General features: G+C 43.7%; 2 protein-coding genes across 10 annotated transcripts in view; one reads left to right on the top strand and one right to left on the bottom strand.

The window, feature by feature from the left end:
- Nucleotides 1-24598, bottom strand: part of Pcbp3 (poly(rC) binding protein 3) — a 204004-nt gene that overhangs the window by 108000 nt on the left and 71406 nt on the right. The gene's annotated exons all lie outside the window — the stretch shown is intronic.
- On the top strand, nt 15587-15799 carry LOC128114533 (cytochrome c oxidase subunit 8C, mitochondrial-like). The gene has a single exon (XM_052744616.1). The coding sequence runs from the start codon at nt 15587-15589 to the stop codon at nt 15797-15799; it is 213 nt and encodes a 70-aa protein (XP_052600576.1).

Raw genomic sequence — 24598 nt, 5'->3', positions numbered from 1 at the left:
CAATGAAGGGTTGCTGAGAGGAAAGAGATTTCTTTCAGTAGTGTAGCCACTGGTAAGATGCCCTTGCACCCACAAATAACCCCTAACTTAGGCTCCTGTAAGTAACCCTAATTAAACGCATTCACACGCACACGCACACGCACACGCACACACCATGGAAGTAGAAGGGAACCTAGTTCACAAGAGGAAGAAGATCAGTCAGGGAACGATTAATAAAGGGGATGAATATGATCAAAACACATTATATATGTATGACATAGCGCAACAAAGCCCATTATTATGTGTAATTAATATGTGCTAAGAAAAACCTAAGAAAAATCTTGCACAGAAATGTTTATAAAAGTATTGATCACAATAGTCAAATATTTATCATCTATAATAAATGTATCCATGCAATGGAGTATTATTTGTCCATAAAAAGGGAGGGAATGTTGACACCACAATATGGCTGAACTTTGAAGATGTGACGCTGAGTGAAGGGGACAGGCACGAAGCACTACATATTATGTAACTCCGCCGACTGGAAGCATCTAGAGTAGGCAAATCTACAGAGACAGGAAGTGGCTCGGTGGTTGCCAGGGCCTAGAAAAAGAGAAAAACAGGGCAAGAGTGCGAACAAATATGGAGTTCCCTAAAGATGATGAAAATGTTTAGAATCAGAGAGTGGTAATAGCTACACAAACCAGCGAATATACTACAACGAAGGAGAAAGGGCAGGCAACCTGTGGAGGAACAGTATCCTCTTGATGATGGATGAGGAATCAGACAGCCAAGGGGAAACGGGCTGCAGCCTACGTCCATTCTGGATTTTTAAAGAAATCAGCTCAAAATAGATCAGAGATCTAAACATAAAACCATGTCATTCCTAGGAGAAAACATAAGTGATCATCTTTGTGACTCTGGGCCATAGGAAGCACAGAGCATTTTTTTAAAAGGGCAACTTTACTTCATCAAAATGAAGCGCTTCCGGGGGCTGTGGAAGATGGTTGCCCAGCAGGAAGACCTGAGCTTGTCTGCCTGGGATCCAGATCAAAGAACATGGAGCCACAGCTGCTGGCGGCCAGGGGTGCTGACAGGCTGTAACTGATGGGACGCACTGGGCATCTAGCCTAGCCAAAACAAGCAGCTTCAGGTTCAGTGAGAGACCCCATCTGAAAAAAAAATAAAGTCAAGGGCTAACAAGATTGACTCAGCAGGTAAAGAAAGCTGCCACCAAACCTGACAACTGAATCCACTTCTGGAGCCCACACAGCAGAAGGAGAGAAGTGACCCCTGCAAGGTTGTCCTTTGACAGTCACATGCACCCTATATTGAATACACAAGCACATAAACGTAAATGAAGTGTAATTTAAAAAACAAGGTGGAGATGCAGTGGAGGAAGATATCCCACATCAACCTCTGGCCTCTACACATGCTTGCACAGGCAAGCACACATGCACATACACAGATACATACACACACACACACACACACACACACACACACACACACACGCACGCACACGCACACACACACACACACACACACACACACACACACAGAACTAAGCACTTTGTTTTGTTGTGTGAGGGTTTTTTTTTAAGTTATTAAGAAAATTAAGGTTGAAGTACATTTTGACTGAAAACATCTGGAAACCATACCTGCCAAATTACTCCTATCAGAGAATGTAACAACACGACTTAAAAGAAAACAAACAGTACAAAAATATATGAGCAAAATACTCAAACTAACACTTCACCAAAGAAGATAGATGGAATGTAAGTGAGCATGGGGGAAAACCCAATGTCACATGTCACCAGGGAATGCACAGAGAAATACCACTACATATTCATCAGAAAGGATGCAAATTTTTAAACTGACAGGTGGAGAGCAGGGCATTTTGACATCACATGAGTTAATAAGAGGAGCAAATGCAAACGAAGTTGGTAGCATCTAACAGGCCCACCCACCCACCCACCCATCCCAGGACTAGAACCTCATACGCATACGCATACACATACACATAGGGACCTGTTCAAAAAAGGTTACATTGTGTTGCTGCAAAGCATCTAACCTTCCGTCACCCAGAGAATGACAGGCTGCGCACTTACATTAAATATCACTCAGCACACACACACACACACACACACACACACACGCACACGCACACGCACGCGCGCGCGCACACACGCGCGCACACACGCGCGCACACACGCGCACACGCGCCGCACTCAACTCAAGAGCATGATAGAAGCCACACAGCACCTAACATCACTTATATCACACTCTGAAATGGAAGACTGCCACTACAATCAACAGAGTGGTTGTCAGGGGCTCAAGGGGACAGGCCAAGAAGAAAACGGGAGTGGTGAAAATATTCTATATCATGACTGCATTGACAACTGAAACCTCATTTCATCAAAACTCATAAAGTCATGTGCTTAAGAGTAAATCTTATATAAATTACACCTCAGTAAACAATGTTAAAAAATACAACAGTTCCCAAAAGGATAAACATAATGAAATCTACACCTAGATATTCCATGGTCAAAGTGTGAAGCACAAAAGACATAGAAGGTCTCAAAAGTACTGGAGTATTCCTTTTAAAATCTCTGCTGGAAGCATCACTTAGAAAGCTAGCTTCATAATAGCAATGGAGCCAGAGACAGTAGAATATAATCTGTCACACTCCCAGAAAGTAGCCCACAGGAATGCCTCTTAACACTCAAGTGAAGGATCCTTTGAAAGTTATTTCAAAACATTTTTATCATAGTGCTTTTAGCTTCTCAGTTGCTATCTTTTCAGTCTAGACCACATCTAAAGTAGAATGTAGTGTAATGCCATCAAAGCCTTAGGTTGGTTGCTGTGGATATTTAAGGAGCCTTGCTACATTTGGACCTCTCGAAGATTTCAAGCTCTATCCAGAGAAGAGAAGGTATTTTAAGTGCTGCAAGGAAAAACAAAACAAAACAAAATAACCAATAAGTTCTGGTGGTCATGAATAAAAACCACTGGCAAATCCTAATAGCAAGCCAAACTTAGGTAATAACAGAAAAAGAAATCACTGAGAAATGAGTCCCCCAAACCAAAAAGACCCCTTCCACTGGTGAAGAGGCAGCAAATGAGTCAACATCACATATTTCTAGAGCACAGTCTAAAGGTCCCTTGTCTTTCAGCATTGTTTCCTGGGTACATGACCTCTCTTTCCATTGGGGTAGTACTGTGTATGTATGCTATAGCAATAATACTAACTGTGTAGTAATTGTACTAATATACTAATAATCATATACTAGTATGATATACTAATAAGGCACATCATGATTCCTACCAACCAGCATCCTCAGCAGTGCACACTTCAGCTGCAGCACACCTGAAAACCAAGAGCACAAAGCCAGCAGCCCTGCACGGAAGTCCGGCAGAGGAGAGCCGGCACTTGAATAAACAGAGAAAGTTAGACCCTGAGAACTGAAGGGCTCCTGCAGTCCTGAGATGTGCATAAAGGTATTGAGTACTTGTATTGTGAGACTGAGTATAAAGGTACTGAGTACTTGTCATTGTGAGACTGAGTATATACATGCAAGGCAAACATGACAAGAGACCCCAAAATGATCCAGGGATGTGAAAACTCAAAGAGGAAAAATAATCGCTTGCTAATCCGAAGACAGGAGAAAATGTTGGGAGGGGTAAGATGACCCTGGGTAAAGGTGCGTGCTGTGCAAGTCTGATGATTAATTCAATCCCTGGACCACACAAAGTGAAGGGAGGAAAACGGAATCCACAAAGTTGTCCTTTGACCTCCGCATGCACCCACACCTCACAGACACACAATATTTTTAATAATTGAAGAAAAGAAATAAGTAGAAAGTTGAACTAACCTTTTAAAAGGAAAGAAAAGCCAACATAATACTGAATAACCTATCAAAGAAAACTTTAAGTACAGGAGAGACACGGTCACCAAGTTTCAACTTACTAGCCATGTACAAAATGCTCAGACCTCAAACTGCAGGGTAATAACACTTTGAAACACAAAAACATGTATGAGACAGGACCACACATATGCCATTCTAAACATGTGTAAAAGTAGTATGGAGACCACCATGTCTACAGCTGTGCCCTTGGAAATTAAAGCACTTAAAATATTTTAATGTGTGGGGCATAATGGGCGCACTCCTTTAATCCCAACATTCTGGAGGCAAAGACAGTTGGGTCCCTCTGAGTAGCCTAGTCTACACAGCAAGTTTCAGGCCAGCCAGAATTATATAGCGGGGCCACATCTCAATAAAATAAAATGTTTTGATGTATTTTACATTATATACACATATATAACTTTAGCATTAAAAATAGTTTGATTACTATAGCTCTGTAGTAGAGCTTGAAATCAGGGACAGTGATACCTCTGGAAGTTCTTTTATTGTACAGGATTATTTTAGCTATCCTGGGGTTTTTTGTTTTTCCACATGAAGTTGAGTATTGTTCTTTCAAGGTCTGTAAAGAATTGTGTCGGAATTTTAATGGGGATTGCATTGAATATGTAGATTACTTTTGGTAAGATGGTCATTTTCACTGTGTTAAACCTACTGATCCATGAGCATGGGAGACCTTTCCACCTTCTGATATCTTCTCCAATTTCTTTTTCAAAGACTTGAAGTTCTTGTCATACAGGTCTTTCACTTGCTTGGTTAGAGTTACCCCCAAGATATTTTATATTATTTAAGGCAGATTTCTTTCTCAGCCATTTATCATTTGTATATATGAAGGCTACTAATTTTTTTTTAGTTAATCTTGTATCCAGCCACTTGACTAAAGGTGTTTATCAGCTGTATAAGTTCCCTGATAGAATTTTTTGGGTCACTTATGTATAATATCATATCATCTGTAATTAATGATACTTTGATTTCTTCCTTTCCAATTTGTATCCCCTTGATTTCCTTTAGTTTTCTTATTGCTCTAGTTAGAACTTCAAGTACTATACTGAATAGATATGGAGAGAGAGGACAACCTTGTCTTGTTCATGATTTTAGTGGAATTGCTTTGAGTTTCTCTTCATTTAATTTGATGTTGGTTGTTGGCTTGCTATATATTGCTTTTATTATAAGGTTTTTATCATGAAGGTGTGTTGGATTTTGTCAAAGACTTTTTCAGCATCTAATGAGATAATTGTGTGTTTTTTATTCTTTCAGTTGTTTATATGGTGGATTACATTGACAGAGATGCCTAATGATATTCTGCTATACTCATAGATTGGTGCCTAGCCCAATTATCATCAGAGAGGCTTCACCAAGCACTGAGTGGTAGAAAAAGATGCAGAGACCCACTGCCAAACATTAGGCAGAGCTCAAGGATTGTAGGAGACAGAGGGGTCAAGGACACCACAAGAAAATCCACAAATTCAACTAACCTGGGCTCAGAGGCTCACAGAGACTGAACCGACAACCAGGGAGCCTGCATGGGATTGACCTAGGCTCTCTGCATATATGTTACTGTTGTGTAGCTTGGTCCTCTTGTAAGTTACCTAACAGGGGTGCAGGGGCTATCTCTGACTCTTATTGGCTTTTGGGACCCTACTCCTCATACTGTGTCACCTTGGCCAGCTTTAATACATGGGGAGGTGCTTAGGTTTACTGCAACTTGATATGCCATGTTTTGTTGATATCCATGGTAAGCCTACCCTTTCCTAAACAGAAACAGAGGAGGAATGGATTGAGGCAGAAAACAGAAGGGGTGGGGGGTGGGGAAGGGGCTTGGAGGAGAGAAGGGAAGGGCAACTGCAGCTGGGATGTAAAATAAATAAATAAATAAATAAATAAATAAATAAATAAATAAATAAATAAATAAATAAATAAATAAATAAAAGAAATACTTTGAAATAACTCATATGCTAAAAAAAGAAACAAAAGAACACTTAAAAGTTGAGGATTATCTAAATCTGTACACTGCAACAAGTACTGTTTAGAGGGAAAGGCCTAACTTTAAATGTTTATTTACTTTTTTAAAAAGCTGAATACCACTGGACATGGTGGCACAGGCCTGTAATCCCAGTTCTATAGAGGCTCAGGCAGAAGTGTTTCAAGTTCAAGGCTAGCCCGGGCCACGAAGACAGACATGGCCTGTATTAGCTTTCTTTATGTTGCAGTGAGAAAGCACTAACCAAAATTAACTCGGGGAAAGGAAAGGGTTTATTGGGTTACAGGTCATAGTCCATCACTGAAAGAGAAGCCATGTCAGGAACTCAAAGCGCATACATGGAGGAAGGAATTGAAGCAGAGACCATGGAGGAATGCTGCTTACTGGATTGCTCTCCACAGCTTGCTTAGCATGTTTTATTTTTATACAACCTAGGACCATCTACCCAGGAAGAGGGCATTTTCTTGATTACTACTTAATATTGTAGGACCCAGCCCACTGGGGTCAGTACCATCCCATCCCCAGGCAGGTGGGCCTGGGCTGTGTAAGAACACTAACTAAACAGAAGCCAGAGGGAGAGAGAGAGCAAGCAGTGAGCAGCATTCCTTCATGGTTTCTGCTGCCTCGGGTTCCTTCTTGTCTTGGTTTCCTAGATTCTGGGAAGAAATAAGCCCTTCCTCCCTAAGCTGCTTTGGATCATGGTTTATCACAGCAACAGAAAGCAAACCAGAGCAGTAACCTACTTCCTCCAACTAAATCCCACCTCCCAAGGAAGCTATTAAATTATGAGTCCATCAGTGAAGCAAATCCACTAAGTACAGCTCTCACAATCCAGTCACTTCTCAATGATTAGACCCAGCAGCTGAGGACCAAGGCTTTAAATATAGGAGCTTTAGGGGAGGAGCCTGCATATCTAAACCACAACACAAAAACTACTTTTGTTTCATTATATATATATATATATATATATATATATATAATATATATATATATATTATATATATAAATGAATGAATGGATGAATGAAAATCTAGCCACTAAGGTAATGATTGACAACTGAAGTGCTGGGAGAGAGAAAATCAGTTTTCTCCAATAGAGTGACACCAGGCACGTCAACCGCCCCAGGATAGGCCTCATGTTCAGGAGTAGTTGACCAACATATAACTGGACTCCACAGTTTTTTGTTTTGTTTTGTTTTGTGCACTTTTATTTGGTGACAATTTCAGGGGGAGTTGTTGTTTTAGGGGGGTAGTTTTGTTTTCTTGGTTTGGGGAGACTTTGCTTTTGTATTGAGTTTTTGTATTTTGAGAAGTTAAAGTTAGGTGAGTAGGGATGGGGAGAAGATCTGGAAGGATTTGGAGGAGGGGAAAAACATGATCAAAATATATTTAAATTTAAAAATTGTTTTAAATAATAAAAATATAATAAAAAATAAACCACAACACAAATACCAGAATAAAACATGGATGATTTCCTTTAATGAGAGTATAGAAAAAGGCAGGAGCCAAGTTTGGTGGCACATGCCTTTAGTCCCAGCACAAGAGAGGGGGGGGGGGAGGGAGAAGGAGAAGGAGAGGGAGAGGGAGGGGCAGGGGAACTTCTATGAGTTTAAGGTCCTCCTGATCTACAAAGCAAGTTCTAGGTCAGCCAGGGATACACAGTGGGACTAGCTCAAAAATTTAAAATCCAGATGAAAGAATGGATACATACAAATTTCAAAGTGTCTGGCATACCAAAAATGTCACGATAAAAAATAAAGAACAAACAACAAATTGCAGAGAGTATTTTTAACGGTCTGGACAGACAGCTGAGTTAGTAAGCAGCTGCCACACAAGCCCAGGGACCCTGGGACTCATGGGGCAGCCAGCACTCCTAAACAGCAAACCTTAGTCCCGGGGAGAAGACCCTATCTCCAAAAACAAGGTGTTAGCTCCTGAGAAATGACACCTGAGGTTGACCTCTAACCTACACACACACACACACACACACACACACACACACACACACACACACACACAGGCGCATGCACACACACAAAATAACATTTGTAGCGTACATCACAAGAAATAGTATCTTTAATGTATCTACCAACAATCCATCAATAAAATTCTTCTAAACTGAAAGGGCAAAAAGATCAAGAACTTTACAGAAAATATGAAAAAAGATGTTGAAATGAAACAAATGCCCCACTTCACTGGAAGAGAAACGCAACTTACACCACCCAGAGCTATCGTGCTCACTTGTCACTTTGGGAAAAAACTCAAGAATTTCAGGAGAGACTCTGTAGGCCCAGCCCTGGTTGCAAAGCCACTGAACATTGTGCTGGTGGCTTGGGACATGGTGTCTGTTCTGGAAGAGTAAATTGTGCTGCCATTAGACCCAGGGCTAGCCTTGCAAGACTTTCCAGGAAGGCTCAATACCATGAGAATACAAATGCTCAAGGTCATCATCCATCAGAGCACTGTTGGAGCTTCACAATACTGTGAACTATTTAGACTTCCCAGCACCCCAATAGACAGGAAAGCAGCCTAGAGAGCAAAGAGGAAAAAGATGGGCTGGCACTGGACGGCTTGAAGAAGACAGAGCCATAGGAAATCCCAAAGTACAGAAACACAGGCATGGAAAGCCGCATGGCACCCTGGGCAAATCTCATTCAATTCTATGCCTGAAAAAGTCAAAATAGTAAATTTTGTTCTATATATTTTATAATAAAATAGTGAAAAAAGGAGCATATGTAGCAACATATGTTATATATATTCTATGTGAGAACGTTTGGAAACATGGATATATCTGATTTTTACAAAATATAATACAGAAAAGATAATTAACAAATTTTAAAAATTAACCCACAGTGCTATGCTAATTTCTATGTTAATGCTTAACAAACAGCCCTAGGGGCAAGCAGGGAGGTCTGCCTTTAGCACTAGCCAGAGGAGTTTCTTTTGGTCTAAGAATATACTGCCACCTGAGGGGTGGGGCTTGTAGGAAGAGAAAGGACATGTAGCATTGAGTTTTTTTTTTTATTTCTATATTATATGTATATGCATAATGTGTATATACACACACATTTGGATGTTTAACATGCGAGAACATTGTGTGTGTGGGTGTGTGTACAAATAGTGACTTGTGTGTGTGTGTGTGTGCGCGCGCACATGTGCACTTGTGCAGAGTGACCTCCACATGTGGTGTGTGCACTTGTGCGCACAGTGACTTCCGTGTATATGGGGTGTATGGGGGGGGGGGGTTGTACATGTGACTTCCTAGTGCTGACCTCTATGTAGCTAGAAGCAGAAATGCCCTAATAAATAGTAAAAAGTACACCTATACCCAGAATTCAGTCTTTGCGTATTTCCATACTACAAAGAACCCAGAGCCTTAAAGGAAATCCAGATGGGGGCTGGGAAGAGTAAGTACAAGAGAAGCTTAAAACATTAAATAAGAAAATAAGGAAATAATTTGATTTTTTTTTTAAATGTGGAAAGGAAAAGAATTAGGAAGAAGAGAGAGGGGTGAGGTAATGGTTCTTCCACCCACAGTTAGCCTCAAGATTCCTTCTGGCCAGACCTAGACATTTGAACTCCCAAATCACAGAGGCCAGCTACTAACAAATTAGAAATCAGGAATTTCACAGAGCAAAACTGATAATACCAGATAAGCAAATAAGGAAGATGGCCACGTCTAAAAGTGTGAGTGGAAACTACCAGAACTGAACCAACAGCACAAACAAGCATTGTAGTAAAGACTGATCTAGGTAGAGCATACCAGTAGATTCGAACCTGGGGCTCTGATATAGAGCAGAGTGGGCAGAAGTTTACTGGGTCTTCCCTCCAGAGAGTGTGTGAGTCTAAACAGCCAAGGCTCCTGACTAGTAAAGCAACTCCATGTCCCCAAATATGTCCCCAAATAGGGCAGGTAGACATTCTGTATCCCAAAGTGGATTAACAGCAAGGGCATCATCCACACGGGTAATGTCTAACCAAGAATGCATGAACTAGATCATAAGGATAAACCCAAACAGATAGGATTTTTGAGTGGTTTTGCGTGCTTTCAGTTTTGAGACAGTGCCTCACTCTGCAGTCCAGGCTAGCCTAAAACTAGCTATGTAACCCAAGCTAGCCTTGAACTAATGGCAACCCTCCCACCTCAACTCCCTATGTCCTGGCATTACAAGTGTAAGCCAACATGCCAGGCTAGTTAAAGACCTTTTATTTCATGAAAGAGGTTGTTTTCTTCAAAATGTCAACATCACAAAAGTGACAGAAGTCTGTGGGAAACACTCCAAGTTAAGAGAGAACACAGCCACATCTGATAGAGCCCCGTCCCAAGCCCATCTAGGTCCTGACTCTCCAAGGAGACATTTAGCAATGGACATGCTCAAGTGCAGGGCTGGCAGGGTCGTTCAGCACGGAAAGCACTGGCTACACAAGCCTGACCATGTAGGTTCCATGGAAAGAGAAGACTCCACAAAGTTGTCCTCTGTTCTCAATATGTAACAAATGGCGGCATGGCGTGTGCTCACACATGGGTATCTGTCTGTCTGTCTGTCTGTCTGTCTCTCTCTCTCTCTCTCTCTCTCTCTCTCTCTCTCTCTCTCTCTCTCTCACACACACACACACACACACACACACACACACACACACAATCATATACTTTTATTATTTTTAATTTTTTAAATTTTCTATTAGCACGCAGAAGCTATAGAAATATGTCAAGTTTTCAGAGTCACACATTTTTCACAGCCACCTATCCGTCGCCCTCCATCAGTCTTCAGCTTTTTCAACAGAAGTGACTCAAAGCTGTCTCACGATGGTGATGACAACCCAAGGACATCGCTCTGGCCTGATCTCACTGAGTTTCTGAGCTTCTTGTTGGAGAAAAGGGGAAATATCCATGATGAAGGGCCTCGAACATGGACACTAATCCTGGCACTGGCACAGGCCACAGTGAATATATTCCAGACTTCTCAGAGTTAACAATGATGAAGGGAAGGGGTGAAGCTAGAGTCTGGACTTGTGCCCGTCCAATGCTGACTCACCTCAGGTTTCTGCTACTTCAGTGATAAAATAGGAGAATCGAGACCTTGAAGATTCAGTGAGGAACTTCTGCCTGGAACATTGCACTCATTACAGAAACCATCTGGTCATAGATTTCTTCCTAGAAAGAAGTTGACCCCTGTCCCCTCACCATCTTATAGCAGCTGAAATAGCCTACAAGTCCTGCCCATACCTCCTCCCTGTGGTATTGAGTAGGCACGTCGTACTGGTGGGAAAGCAAGGGAAAGGACCTAGCTAAGGTCACAGAGTGATTCCAAGAAAAGCAGTGTGCCAAAAGTATTCCCAAGCTATAACCTGACTCCCCAGCCCAGCTGGGCTCTGATCAGAGAACTCCATTCCCATGATTTCCACCCATGCTCAGGATGGACACAAGGGGGTGGAGAGCCAAGCTTGCTCTTGCACTCCTCAAAACAGCTCTCTACAGCCACAACCAGCCTACTAGGTCTGGCCTAAGACCCAGACCCTTCACAGGGTGGGTGGGCTTAAGAGGCAGTCCCCTCACCAGCTTGTGAAGAAGCCAAGACACAAGTGGGGAACAAATCAAACACATTTTCACAACAGAGTCGGCAGACGTGTAGGTAACAGTCTTGTACAGTAGAAGAGAAATTAACTAGGGCACTGAGAATAAAGTTCTCGCCACACACACACACACACACATACACACACACACACACATCTCTCCCCCCACCCCCACCCCCGCCTCTCTCTGAAAGCCTCCTTTACTACAGCCGAGAGTTTCTGGGGGCTGTTGCTGGTTGCCCTTCACATGCAAAGCCAAGGCAGCATCTAAGACACGATTAAGAAATGAGACAGTGTGAATGGTGGCCAACCACAGAACAGGAGAGAGCAACCTGATACATACTATTGCCTTGTGGGGAAAGGAAATGAGACCCAAGATAAGAGGGCGAATAAGATGAGAAACCATTAACCAGGAAACAACCGCATCCTGGGCCCACAACGCTGGGCGACATTCCTAAGAGTCAAGAGCCATAGCTGCCCTGAGCTGGAGCTTAGAGTATGACACAACCATCCCACAATGTCCCTCACTCACTCCTCCATCCCCCAACCTCTCACCTTGCCCCCAGGAGCACAGCAGAAATGCTATGGAGTGTCTACACAGAGCATTTGTCTCAATGTGTCTTAAAAGTAACAGTTCTCTACCCTACATGCTCTCTCTACGACCGGCCACAGCAATTCTCTGGCTCCAATCATTGTCTCCGTCTTGTAAGCTCGCCAGACAGTCTGGCAGCAGGCAGTAGCAGGGCACATGAGTCATCTCATCTTGAAGGGGAAAAAAAAAATCTGCTCCTCAATGGCAGGCTGCATTCCGATCTGAATCTCGGAAGAAAAGACACTCAAGAATCCTAGGACAGGAGAGGCAGAGTGGAGAAGGCCCAGAGGACCAGTACAGAAAGAGGAAATAAACTGCCGCCTGACATCTCACCAGCTGGGTAGCTCAGCCTCCTTGGGGATCCAGGAAACTGCAGGACACCTGCTGGCTGTGGAGGCATTGGTGTAGGATAGGACTGCTGCAGTCATGGCTGGCTAGTGAGATACAATGCCTCCACAGCCATGCACGCCTTCTGCTCTTTGAAAAGCATGCATGACCCTCCTTGGCGTGTTAGAACTATGTATCTTCATATTTTCACTGCTCTTACTGGTCTGAGGCCCTTTCTACATGGAAGAGCCAGCACTCGGTACACACAGACAGAGAGAGAGAGAGAGAGAGAGAGAGAGAGAGAGAGAGAGAGAGAGAGAGAGAGAGCTGCCCTGTGTACAGCTAGTGGTTCCCCTGGATAAGTCTATCTGCAAGGTCAAATGTCAGCACAGCCTTTCCTTTTTCTAAGACAGGTCTGACTGTATAGTCCATATTGGCTTCAAAACTCATAATCCTCCTGCCTCAGTACTCCCACTTCTGCTCCAATGCTGTGATTATAAGGCATGCACCTTATGCCCAGATTTGTCTTTCCCATGGTAAACTTGGGTTGGTTCTCCCTGCCCAGGTACATGCTTCCATATCCTCTTTCCAACTCAACACTCTCATACATCTGAGGCCTCACCTATGGTAGATAGTCTTCCCCCCAAAACCTTCTGCCCTCCTACTTGGTGACACAGATTGGGCAGAGCTCAGAGCAGCCCAGCCAAGCAGATTAAATGGTTAGACTTTCCATGACTGTGGGGATTAGAATTTCCATGACTGTGGGGAGTAAGAACGTTACAGATCACAGATCAAGAGCCAACATTATTTTGGGCTATTTTTACTCTCCTTAATAGCCATTTGTTGTTAGTTCTATCTGACCTCACATCCCATCTTGACTATCACAGAAAACCTTTGAGCGAGTTCCTAGCAGATCACTATCCTCCACCAGCACTAAAGCTAAGAACGTGTTCAGGTAAAATGTAAAACCGACAGCAGAGTTCTCCCTCACTCTGCTGTGCTGTAGGTAGCTTGCCTATCTGTTGTCCCCACCAATGTAATTGTTAAGTACATGGATTTACGGCTGCCTTTGTCTGTAATGATAAAAGTTTGTAACTACTACTGTGGAACATGTCATTAAGAACTATTTGAAACCATGTTCCTGTGCCATGGCCGCTCATATTTGGCTCAGAATAAACGAGCTCTTATTCACTTTGGCATAGAACTAATGTTTTGTATCAACAGTACACAGCTGGTCTTGAATAAAACTGATACATGTGGACATACCTTGGACCCCAAGATCCTGGAATGAATTTGTCCCCAGCCATACCTTCTTCCTTACCACAAGCAATCCACCTGGATTCCACTCCGCTCTGAGGTTACGATGACGCGGCAAGAGATAGAAACCACAGAGAAGGGCAGGCCACCAGAGCTGGGCCAGGAGGGGAAAATAGCAGTACTTCCACTCCCAAGAACTATTACATCAAAGAAGAAAACCCTCACAGGCTGGTAGGATGGCTTGGTGGGATGGTCTGGATGGCCCTGCTTGCTCCCAGGCCTGAAGCCATGAGTTTGGCCCCCAGAACACATATAGGAGAGAAAAGCAGCAGCCCTCACAATTGTCTCCTGACCTCCACACCTGCACCGTGGCACACAAACTTATACACACTCACACCTACACAATAAATAAATATGAAGGAGATTTTTCTGAGAAAAAGGGAAAAACTTCACCTTGCTGATGCTAGTTGGTTGGGGAACTGTCAGCAGCTTGTCCTTCCTTCTGCAGTCACCAGAGGGGTTCAAGGTCACACACACCCTTTCCTGCAGCTTCCCTGGGATATCTGGTCAGCAGAGAAGTTATCCTGCTCCCCATGAACTCTGGACCCCACCTCTGGGGGTGACCTTTCCATCTCTCTCAGGGGTCATGTCCTCACTACTCTTGAGGACCTGTGACTCACCCCCATGAGTGGCCTCTCTTGGTTCCCAAACCCCATGGCCACCTTCCCAGACCATACTTCCACCACTGCTCCCTACAGGACAAGCACAGCCCTCAAGGACTCCTCTCAGGCACCCTCTTGACTCACACAGGCCATCTTCTCCAAACTCCACTTCAGAACACACAAAAAGAAGATCATTCCTACAGAAAAAAATCATCCCATATTTGATTTTTTATTAAAGGCTCAAGACAGCTGCGACATGTCCAAGGAACTGAAAAAGCACTACTAACATAAAGGGGGAAAAATAAAATCATATAGGTTAAACTAAGAAATTCTGGAATTGTGAGTTCCAGGACAGCCTACAAGGCTACAGAGAAATCCTGTCTCAAAAAAATGAAAAATAAAAATAATAAATTCTGGAATAGTGAACAAAATTATGGGGTTATATATATATGAAAGTTTTTACAACGAGAAAATGCTATAAAGACATTTAATAAACCTAACTAAAAACCTGCCATAAACAATAATCATTAGAAATAAAGAAGACAAGGCTAGAGATAGTTCATTTGAGAAAATGCTTGCCATGCAAGCCTAAATTAACCCCAAGAATCCATGGTTTTTGGTTTTTTAATGGGTATAATGGTTCAGGCTTGTAATCCCTGAAGAGGTGGAAACAGGTGGATCTCTAGGGATCCTTGGCCAGCCTATCCTACTTGAGCTCCAAGCTAGTGAGGGATTCTGCCTCAAAAAGAGGGGGAGGGAAAGGGAGAAAGGGAGAGGTAGGAGAGACAGACAGACAGAGAGACAGAGACAGAATCAGAGGAATAACATAACTCTGGTCTCCACACCCATACATATATACATGTACCTACACACATAAAAATAGACATACATCCACATCCATATGTTAGAGGAAAAGAAACTTAAAATGTGCAACCACACTAGCCTTTAATTCTAACCCTCAAAGGAACTCTGCACTGACCTTGATCCTGAGTTTTTCCATAGTTCTAATGACCAACTCCAGCCTTAGCATTGGCCTAACTGTAGCTCTAATCCTTATGCTAAGCCCCATAAAATATTGGGAACATATTACAATTGGAAAAAGAGTGAAAAGAATCAGTAAAATCTAATAGTTTTTTTCTAAAATCAGCATCTGAAATTTCATCAGTGGAACTCACTACATTAAGAGGTAAAGTCAGCCCGCCCGCCATTTCCTCGAGGACGCTTGAGCAATGGCCGTGGACTCCCACAGTGGTGCCAGGTGCTCCGCCTCAGTGCTCCTCTTCTGACCCGAGATGTCTCACCTGATGCTGCTCTGCCCTTCCCTCCTCCGCCACCACACCGTCCTGTTCTTGAAGCTTGGCGGTCACCTCACCCACTCAGAACGGCCACACCACCGGGAACTGTCGCCCATGGAATCGGCGGTTGGAATTGTGGTGTTTTTTACGACCTTTTTCATCCCAGCTGCATATGTGCTAACCAATCTGAACTACTTCAGAAGAGAGTAGATGCCAGTTGCCGTCTGAGCAGCACCTCAGTTCCAAAATGCTTTCAGTAAAAGCCATGGCCTCTTTACATGAGAAAAATGGCTTAGTTGAACCTGCTGTGAATATTCAGTTTTATAACTGTATGTCTGTGGTGTTCTGCACTTTTTTTTCCCAACTGTGCATTATATGGATGGCAAAAATAATCTGCTTAAGTGTCAAGTAAAATGGAAACACTTTAAAAAAAAGAGGTAAAGTCATCAACTGTGTATCTGTAGACTGGATTTATAATGTGTATATGCACATGTGTGGGAGTGCACATGCATGGGAGTACACATGCAAATGAATGTAGAGGAGAAACGAATGTCAGGTGTCTTCTATCAATCTTCACCTAATGTTTTAAAGAAGTCTTTCCTAAATCTGGACCATACCATTTCAGCTAGACTGGCTAGGCAGCAAGCCACAGAATCCTTCTGTCTACCTCCCAGCGTAGAGCTTACAGGTGTGTGCCATCATGCCTGGTGGGTGCTTCTGATCCAAGCACAGGTCTTGATGCTTGCCCAGTAAGCACTTTACCACTGAACCATCTCTCCAGCCCCAGCTGAGTAAAACAGCTACAACTAACATGTTTAGTAAACTGCAATTTTTAGTTTTCAAAAACAAATAGTAAGTAGCAATAGAAAGAAACTGTAACTTAGTGAAGAATATTTAGTAGCCAGTAAAATATGCAGCATTTGGGCCAAGTAAATAAAAGATACATCAAAATTCAACCAGAAATCACCTTGCAATTAAAAATATCTCAACACACAGCCTCAACCAAATATACTATTTTCCTCTATACTATCATATATTAGAGAAATGCAATATCAGAATCCCAATTCCAATAACCAGATGACATAACTGTTGGAAAAGGAGGTGAAAAGAAAAATTTACAGCAAAGAGGACCAATGACGGCTAGACAACATGGCTCCCTACATCAGAAACTAAAGATCCTTCAACCACATCAGAAAATGAAGATCCTTCAACTACTCATGATTTAAACTATAGTATGGTTTGAAGCTGGGAATGGTAGTACCCAACTGTAATCCAAGCACTAAAAAACACTGAGGCAGAAGGATTTCTATTAGTTCAAAGCCAGTCTGGGCTACAGAATAAATACCAGGCCAGCCAAGAATATACAGCAAGTCGCTGTCTCAATCAATCAATGTTTGATCCGTTTAGACCCACATCTGAATGTGAATAATTTTGTTTGGTGTTTAAAGGATCTCCTTATGTACAAAGCTGACCTAGAACTCATGGTCCTCTATAGAGTCCTAAGATTACAAGCATGCAATTACATTACTGTGCCTTGCTTCAGTGTGATTAACTCCATAACTTAAAAATCATTCTAAAGTTCATCTAGACAGCCAGAGGCCAGGAAAGCCAGACAAGTATTTAAAAGAGTGGGATTCTCTATCAGATGTGTAAGTATCCTATAAGATTACAACAATTCCAACAAGTGAGAGAAGTGTTATGGCACAAGGACAGGCAGACCAATGAAGAAATATGATATACCACACATTAACAGTAGCACAATCATTGGGAAGTATTTTCCAATGTGTGGGGGTTTTAATATTTACAAGGAAAAAAATTACTTAGGTATTTACCTTACATTTTTAACTAAATCTCAAGTAAACTACACAGTAAATGTAAGAAAGTAAACCAGGACATATAGGTGGATGCCCTTTGCTTCAGAATGACAAGTTTTCTAAATGTAAATGATAGAAGATGGCAGTATGATTGGACTATGAAGTGAGTCACCCACCATGCCACAGAGCAAATGCAAACAGCACAACTGGAAAAAAAAGTCTCTCTCTCAGAAGGACACACACAATTCCTTCAACAAGCAGAGAGCATTTATACGTACATCAGAGCAGACCGCAAGGCTGGGGTGTTAAAACTGCCCTACTGGGAGACTACTTCGCTACACCAAGGTGCAGTTGTGCATGGGGCCCATTTCCAAGGGAGATAAAGCTCAAGTTTGACTGGCCTAAGGCTGGAGAGAACTAGCAACCTAGACCACTCTGGCAGTTCTATGTTGTGGCCGCCCTCTCCATCTTAGGAATTCAACATGCAGGCACAGGGCCCACAGCAGAGAGAAGCTGAGCACCAGGATGCTTATCTCAACACTGCTGGGGAGGAACAGTGTGCAAAGGGGTAATGATCCAACAACCGTGCCTACATCCATACAGAAGGAACAACACAAGCCTCCAAAAAGGCCTTCTTCAGCGCAGACTAGGTAGAACATTTCACAGGATGCTAGGCAGTAGAAAAGTACTACACAAAAATGTAGATCCATTTTATCCCCTATCAGGCGTAAGACCTCAGAAGTCTCCCTGAGTGCTGGGTAAGAACTGTGCCCAACATGTGGACTCATGAGCACAATAAGGACAGTGAGGAGGAGGTGACTCCATAAACATGGAGGAAACCAGGAGAGTCAAGTCTACGAGCCTCAGAAAGAGAATCCTGATGAAGGGTGTGGGGGCCAGACCTGCAGAACTCCATGTCCCTCATATTCTGCATGATGGAAGTCAGGCCGTGTGGGGTGGGAGTGAGGAGCCCTCCCCACAACTGTGGCGACTGTGACTGAGTTCTGCCCTGGCAGGAGACGCAAGGAAAGAAAACTTAAGAGGCTTTAATTTCCTGATTTTTTTTCTAAAACATTTGCTATAGCCCTTTAATGTTCATTTTTCATAAAGCTATAAACATGTAATTTTTTGATCTCTCAAGCATAGTAAGTTTAAACTTTATTTTTTATTCTCTCATACATTACATCCCAACCACAGTTTCCCCTCCTTCCACTCCTCCCACCCACCCCCACCTTCATTCTCCCCCAGATCCACTCCTCCTCTGTTTTTCAATAAAAGGGCAGGCCTCCCAGGGATATCAACTGAACACGGCATAACAAGTTACCATAAGACTAGACACAAACCCTCATATCAAGGCTGGACTAGGCAAGCCAGGAGGAAGAAAAAGGTCCTAAAAGCGGGTAAAAGAGTGAGAGACATTCCCCACTCCCACTGTTAGGAGTCCCACAAGAACACCCAGCTATAAAACCATAACATCAATGCAGAGGACCTAGCTCAGACCCATACAGGGTCTGTGATTGTCCCTTCAGTCTCTGTGAGCCCCTATGAGTCCCGCTGAGTTGATTCTGTGGGCTGTGTTCTTGTGGTGTCCTTGACCCCTCTGGTTCCTACAACCAATCCTTCCTCCCCCTCTTTGACAGAGTTCCCTTCGCTCCGCCTAGTTAAACATAAATTTAAAAATTAAATAACTGTACAAAGCTTCTCATGAGCAATAGCGGCCCCAGTACCTGCCTTGCTTCTGTGCCCCACATAACCTCTTTCTTGTTGTTTGTTTTTGTTTTGTTTTGTTTTGTTTGCTATCTATCTAGCTCTGCATTTCTAGTTACTGGGTCTGTATTGCTATCCTGGACTTGAACAGATGACATCCTACACTGTAATTCCTTCTGTGAGGTTGAGCTTAACTCTCCTGAGCCCTGACCCCAATGTCCCCATCCTCAGTGGTGACTGTTACTCTCCTCACCTAGTACTAAGTCCTTCCCATACCTCCAAGTTTGACTTGCTTGTCTTTCTACACACTCTATATAATTCCTCTCCAAAGTCAGTCATTGGTCCAAGTGCCTTCAGACCTACAGGACACCCTCCATCTGGACCTGTTCACTCTAGAAGCCCTTTCCTCCTATAGCAATCCTAGGTTTCCAAATCCGAAACTCCTCCTTTCAGCCTGGGATGCTCCCCTACCATGCCCACAAGCTCCTAGGTCACTTCTAGGACAGAGTCCTCACTCTTCCGCCAGGCTGGAAGGGAGTTGAGTTAAGCAGGAGACTCTTTGTCAAATAGGCTTTCCATCCATTTCCTACTTCAGCTCCATTCTTACTGCCTCTTCCAAATAACACCATTGAGTCCTGAGTCCTGAGACTCGGAAGAAGACACTTAGTTCCCCTCGGCACATACACATAACAGGAACACACATGAACCATATGTGTGTGTGTGTGTGTGTGTGTGTGTGTAATGCATACACAATACACATATATACTTACACACCTAAATATGTATACTACGCCCATGCATACATGTATACACATTCACAAAGGCACTACACATGTCTAGCATATTAGTGATTTTTTTAAAGATTTATTTTTATTATTCATTTGTGTCTGTGCCTGTATGTGCACATGTGTGTGCACATGTGTGTGATACCCATGGAGGACAGAAGAGTGTGCCCGATCTCCTGGAGTTGGAGATACAGGTGCTGTGAGTTGCCGGATATAGGTGCTGGGAACTCCCGAAAGAGCAGCAAGTGCTCTTAACTGCCGAGCAATCTCTCCAGCCCTAAGTTAGTGGTTGGTTGGTTGATCATTTTTGTTTGTTTGTGAATGCTGGGAATTACATTTAGGGTATCACACGTCAGGTGGTGGCGGTACACGCCTTTAATCCCAGCACTAGGGAGGCAGAGGCAGGCAGATCTCTTCGAGTTTGAGGCCAGCCTGGTCTACAGAGAGAGTTCCAGGACAGCTAGGGCTGTTACACAGAGAAACCTGAAAAAACAAAAAAAGAAAAAGAAAAACAAAACAAACAAAAAAAGATCACATTTAGGGCATCACACATGCTAGGCAAGAGCTCTACCACTGAGCTACATCGTTAGCCCCATTTTAGCTGGTTGGTTTTTAAAAAGGAAGAAGAGAAGGGGTAGGAAGTGACAGTGCCAGGGCTCATTATAAATTTTATCTGCCATTTGAGTTTGTTCTTTTCTTTTTTAAGTCAAGGGCGGGCTTCAAGCCTGGGGTGCTGCTGCACACCTGTCACCCTAGTACTTAGACTGAGGAAGGGGATAATGAGTCTGAGGCCAACCAAAGTGACATAGCAAGACAGAGTCTCTGAAGGGGGTCATGGGGGTGGAGTCTGAGCCATCTCTGGTGCTAGTGGAAGTGGTCGGCTAGTAGACAGGGCACAGGAAACAGTGTTGGGGTCGCATGAACATATCCCTAAGAAAACAGGAGGTGACCTTACCCAAGGCTAGAGCACATAGCTCTACAGTATAGGAACAAGAAGGGCTAGAAGTGATTTGAGCCCTGGGGACCGGGGAAAGGACAGAGAAGTGCTTCTGTGTAGCCCTTAGCAGAGCCTGCCATTTGACTCCATGGGAAAGTGAGGGAGAAACAGGAGTGGCAGAGGCAGGTCAATCTGCAGAAGGGCTGCAGGGACTGGCCGGGTCCAGGGCACAGCCAAACCCTGGCCCAAGACTCCCAAGGCGGTGTGCACTGCCGTGCAGCCTCCCCACAGCCCTATGTCCCTCTGTCTAAATGACCCTCACCACACAGCAAAGTGAAGAGCCTGGGTGATGACTGTAAGCTGAGAAGCTGGGGCCAGTCACCACCCGGATCACAACATGAAGGGGCCAAAAACTCCCATCTGTAGTAATGAGACGAGTTGAAATTTTTTTCAGAATTTCAAATGTTTCCAATTCTGTAAATTCTCAAAATAATCTGAATAAATACAAAAAAGCAAATAAGCAACTTAATATTAAAAGAACAAAGGACAAATATAACTTTAACATAGGATTTGTTATTTTTCTCAGTTCTCTGACTTTAGTACAGGTGAAGAAAAAAGAGCTCTGAGATGGGACAGGGGATGGCCAAGGAGCAGTGGGGATCAGTCTTTGTCTATGAAACACATGGGATTGCAGGCGCATAACCCAGGAAGGACCCTCCTGGGCTTCTCCATGGAGGGCAGCATCCATCTGGCTCTGGGGAATTAGGGAAGTCTGAGGGGTGTTGAAATGGAAGCCAAGTATTTCCAAAGCTACCGCTTCTTCCTACAAAGCATCGCTGCAGATGGGCTCTGTTCTGGTTTGGCACACCAGCCAGGAATCCCACCGGAAGCAACTATAGTGCCCAATCAACATCACCCACAGCAGAAAAGCCATTCTGTTCCTAGCAGCTCAGTACCCCAAAACAGCTCCCTCCTGACTCACAGTAGAGGCCACAGGTGCCCACTACAAAGCTCCTGCCTCTACTCGACTAAGGCCTTTGGGAGCTTCCAGAATCTGCCTACAGCAGCCCACCAGAATCCATTTGCTCACAGCCTTGACGGCTCACACTGTGCAGCTTACCCAGCCTCTCAGCCTGGCTGCTTTGTCGCTAGCTTTGAGCCCACTGTGCAGAGCAGACGGCTGAGGTAACTATGATGGATTCCAGCCCAGCACCCTGCTTTATTTCCAACATGGGAGGCCAGATCAAAACTCGAGGCTTCCATCTGCCAGGAGGATGAACTGGCATAAAAATGTGAGGGGAAAGGCCTAGCGAATAGAAGGTGTTTATATGCTGGAGATCCAGGGGTCTTCCCTGGAGATTTCTGTGAAACTTAGATGCAATTGGCACTGTTATAAAGGTGGTCTTCCGGCAACAGGGACTTGTTTGTGTATCCTCTAAGAAACAAGTATCATTAACAGCACCCATTTACAAAGCAGATGACCTAGCACAGAGAGAAAACAGGCTCACAGCACCGTGTTCCACATTCGCCCCACATGTTCTATTCTCAGCCCCTTGCTCCATGCAGACTAAGAGCTAGTCTTAGGAGACCCTGCAAAGCACCTGACAAAGTACCCTGATACCACCTTGACCTCACTTCTACTTCATGCCCCTGCACATACTGCTCCTGCCATAATGTCACCTTGCAGCCCAGTGAAAACACCAGGCATGTCCCCAACAGCCTTTGTGCCAGTTCCCATGGGCACAGAACCCTTCATCTACCAGCACCGTCAGACTCACTCCAGTACCTCCTGCAAGGCCTTCCTTGAATACTCACCATCCCAGAGGCTCTCCTAACCAGCCTATTGGCAGGAACCAACATTACATTCTCCCTTCTTGATGTCTTTTACCATCTGACATGCAATATAATGCATTAGCTGATTACAGTTATGTTTTCTGTCCTCCACAAGGATGTCAATATGCTGGAGGAGTGCCCAGCCTTTCCCAGGAACATCAGGCACACACGTGAATGAAAGAACAAAGGAGTTGTTCTCCAGCAATTTGCCAATAAAATTTCTGTGCATAATAGTCAGGACTCCAGTACTACATGTGTCACAAGTCCCCAGACTTTCATGTCAGCTCTTGTGGGAAACTTATGAATAAGTGACCACTCTTCTGTTGTGACAGCATGGGGAGGTCAGTGGTTTGTGACCACGAGCTCTCCACAGCCTCACAGGTCTGCTGTCAGGCGCAGTGGGAGGTAAACTCTGGGAGCTCTCATCCCACCACCATGGCGTCAGATTTGGCCTACCACTTGCGATCAAGATAACATGAGAGTTCTTTCACTCTCTAAGCCTCAGGAGGGGAGGGAAACAGCAATGGCCATCTCAAGGAGCACTATGGAGACTGAGCCAAGCACTAATGGAGATAGTCAAGTCGAGATAGCCAGCACAAATCAGGTGCTTCGTTAATATTAGTGGCTATTATGGTTGCATAAGTTTTCTCCGAAAGACTGCTTAAAAACAAGTCTCCTGCTAAAAACTTTGAAAATAACCTTTGTACGCATTAGGAGAAAAAAAAGGTATCTAAATAAAGCAACTAAGAAATACTGAGAGCAAGAGAAAATAGTCCTCCCCAGGAAAACGCCCTCCGCTTAGTTATCCAGAACCAGGTGGTCAGCCCTGAGATCATAGACATACAAGTAACATTATACAGACTAAGCAGGGTGTGTGTGTGTGTGTGTGTGTGTGTGTGTGTGTGTGTGTGTGTGTGTGTGTGTGACAACAATTAAAGAATAAAAGGTCAGAGGACCATGAATCTGAGAGAACAAGAAAGGAAGGTAACATGAGAAGAGTTGGAGGGTAAAAGGGGAAAGGAGAAACAATGTAATCAATATTTTAATTTCAAAAATAAAAAAACACTAAAATTTTTTAATCATCTCAAGGTAGTTTGCACACTGGAGTCAGGGCCACAGTTCAGAACCCAGGATGAACGTATGCTGCTGTGGGCCGGGGTCCTCTCCACTCCTGTTATTCACTGGCTATTCCTCTACAGGTATATGAGGTACCATAAGGCCCCTGCTGGACCATCCATCAAGTCAGCTGGCTTTGGAGATGGTAACAGAAAAGGAGGACACGCCTAGGTTAAATCATGTCTCTGCAGATAGACTAAAAGGACGTAACTCACGCTGCCATTGGATATGGACCAGTCAAAGGTTCTTTATGTACTTTGATGTGAAGTCACACATGAGGAGCCAGCAAGCAAGACCCTAGCATGACATGCAAGTAAGACCTTTAAGAGAATGTAAGAATGGAGAGTGGAAAGGTGGTTCAGTGGTTAAAAGTACTGACTGTACTTGCAGAGGACCCCAGTTCAGTTCCCAGGACCCATATGACAACTAACGACTATCTGTAACTTCAGTTCCAGGGGATCTGATGCCTTTTCTGGTCTCTGCAAGCTCCTACATGCACTTGGTGCTAAGGGCATACAGGCGGCACAAACTGAACCAGGCTCTTGTACTGGCACGGGTTTATATATACACCTCAGCACTCATCCATACAGAATGTTTTCATCAGGATAATATTTCTAAAACAGAGACTAATGGTAAGGCAAAGGTAAAAGCAAAGTGCTATACCGTTAGGGAACTTGAGAACAGCACTGATCATCATGCTGCCTTCCTTCAGTTCTTATCTGTAATTTCCTACTTTGGGCATACAGTTTTGTGGCATAGTGCAATATTCTAACCAGCACATGTACCAAGAGCAGATTTCCTTCTACATATAGCTATG

Source organism: Peromyscus californicus, unplaced genomic scaffold, assembly GCF_007827085.1.
Source record: "Peromyscus californicus insignis strain IS unplaced genomic scaffold, ASM782708v3 Scaffold_19__1_contigs__length_69161282, whole genome shotgun sequence".
Taxonomy (NCBI): domain Eukaryota; kingdom Metazoa; phylum Chordata; class Mammalia; order Rodentia; family Cricetidae; genus Peromyscus; species Peromyscus californicus.
This window is presented reverse-complemented; position numbering and strand designations above follow the sequence as displayed.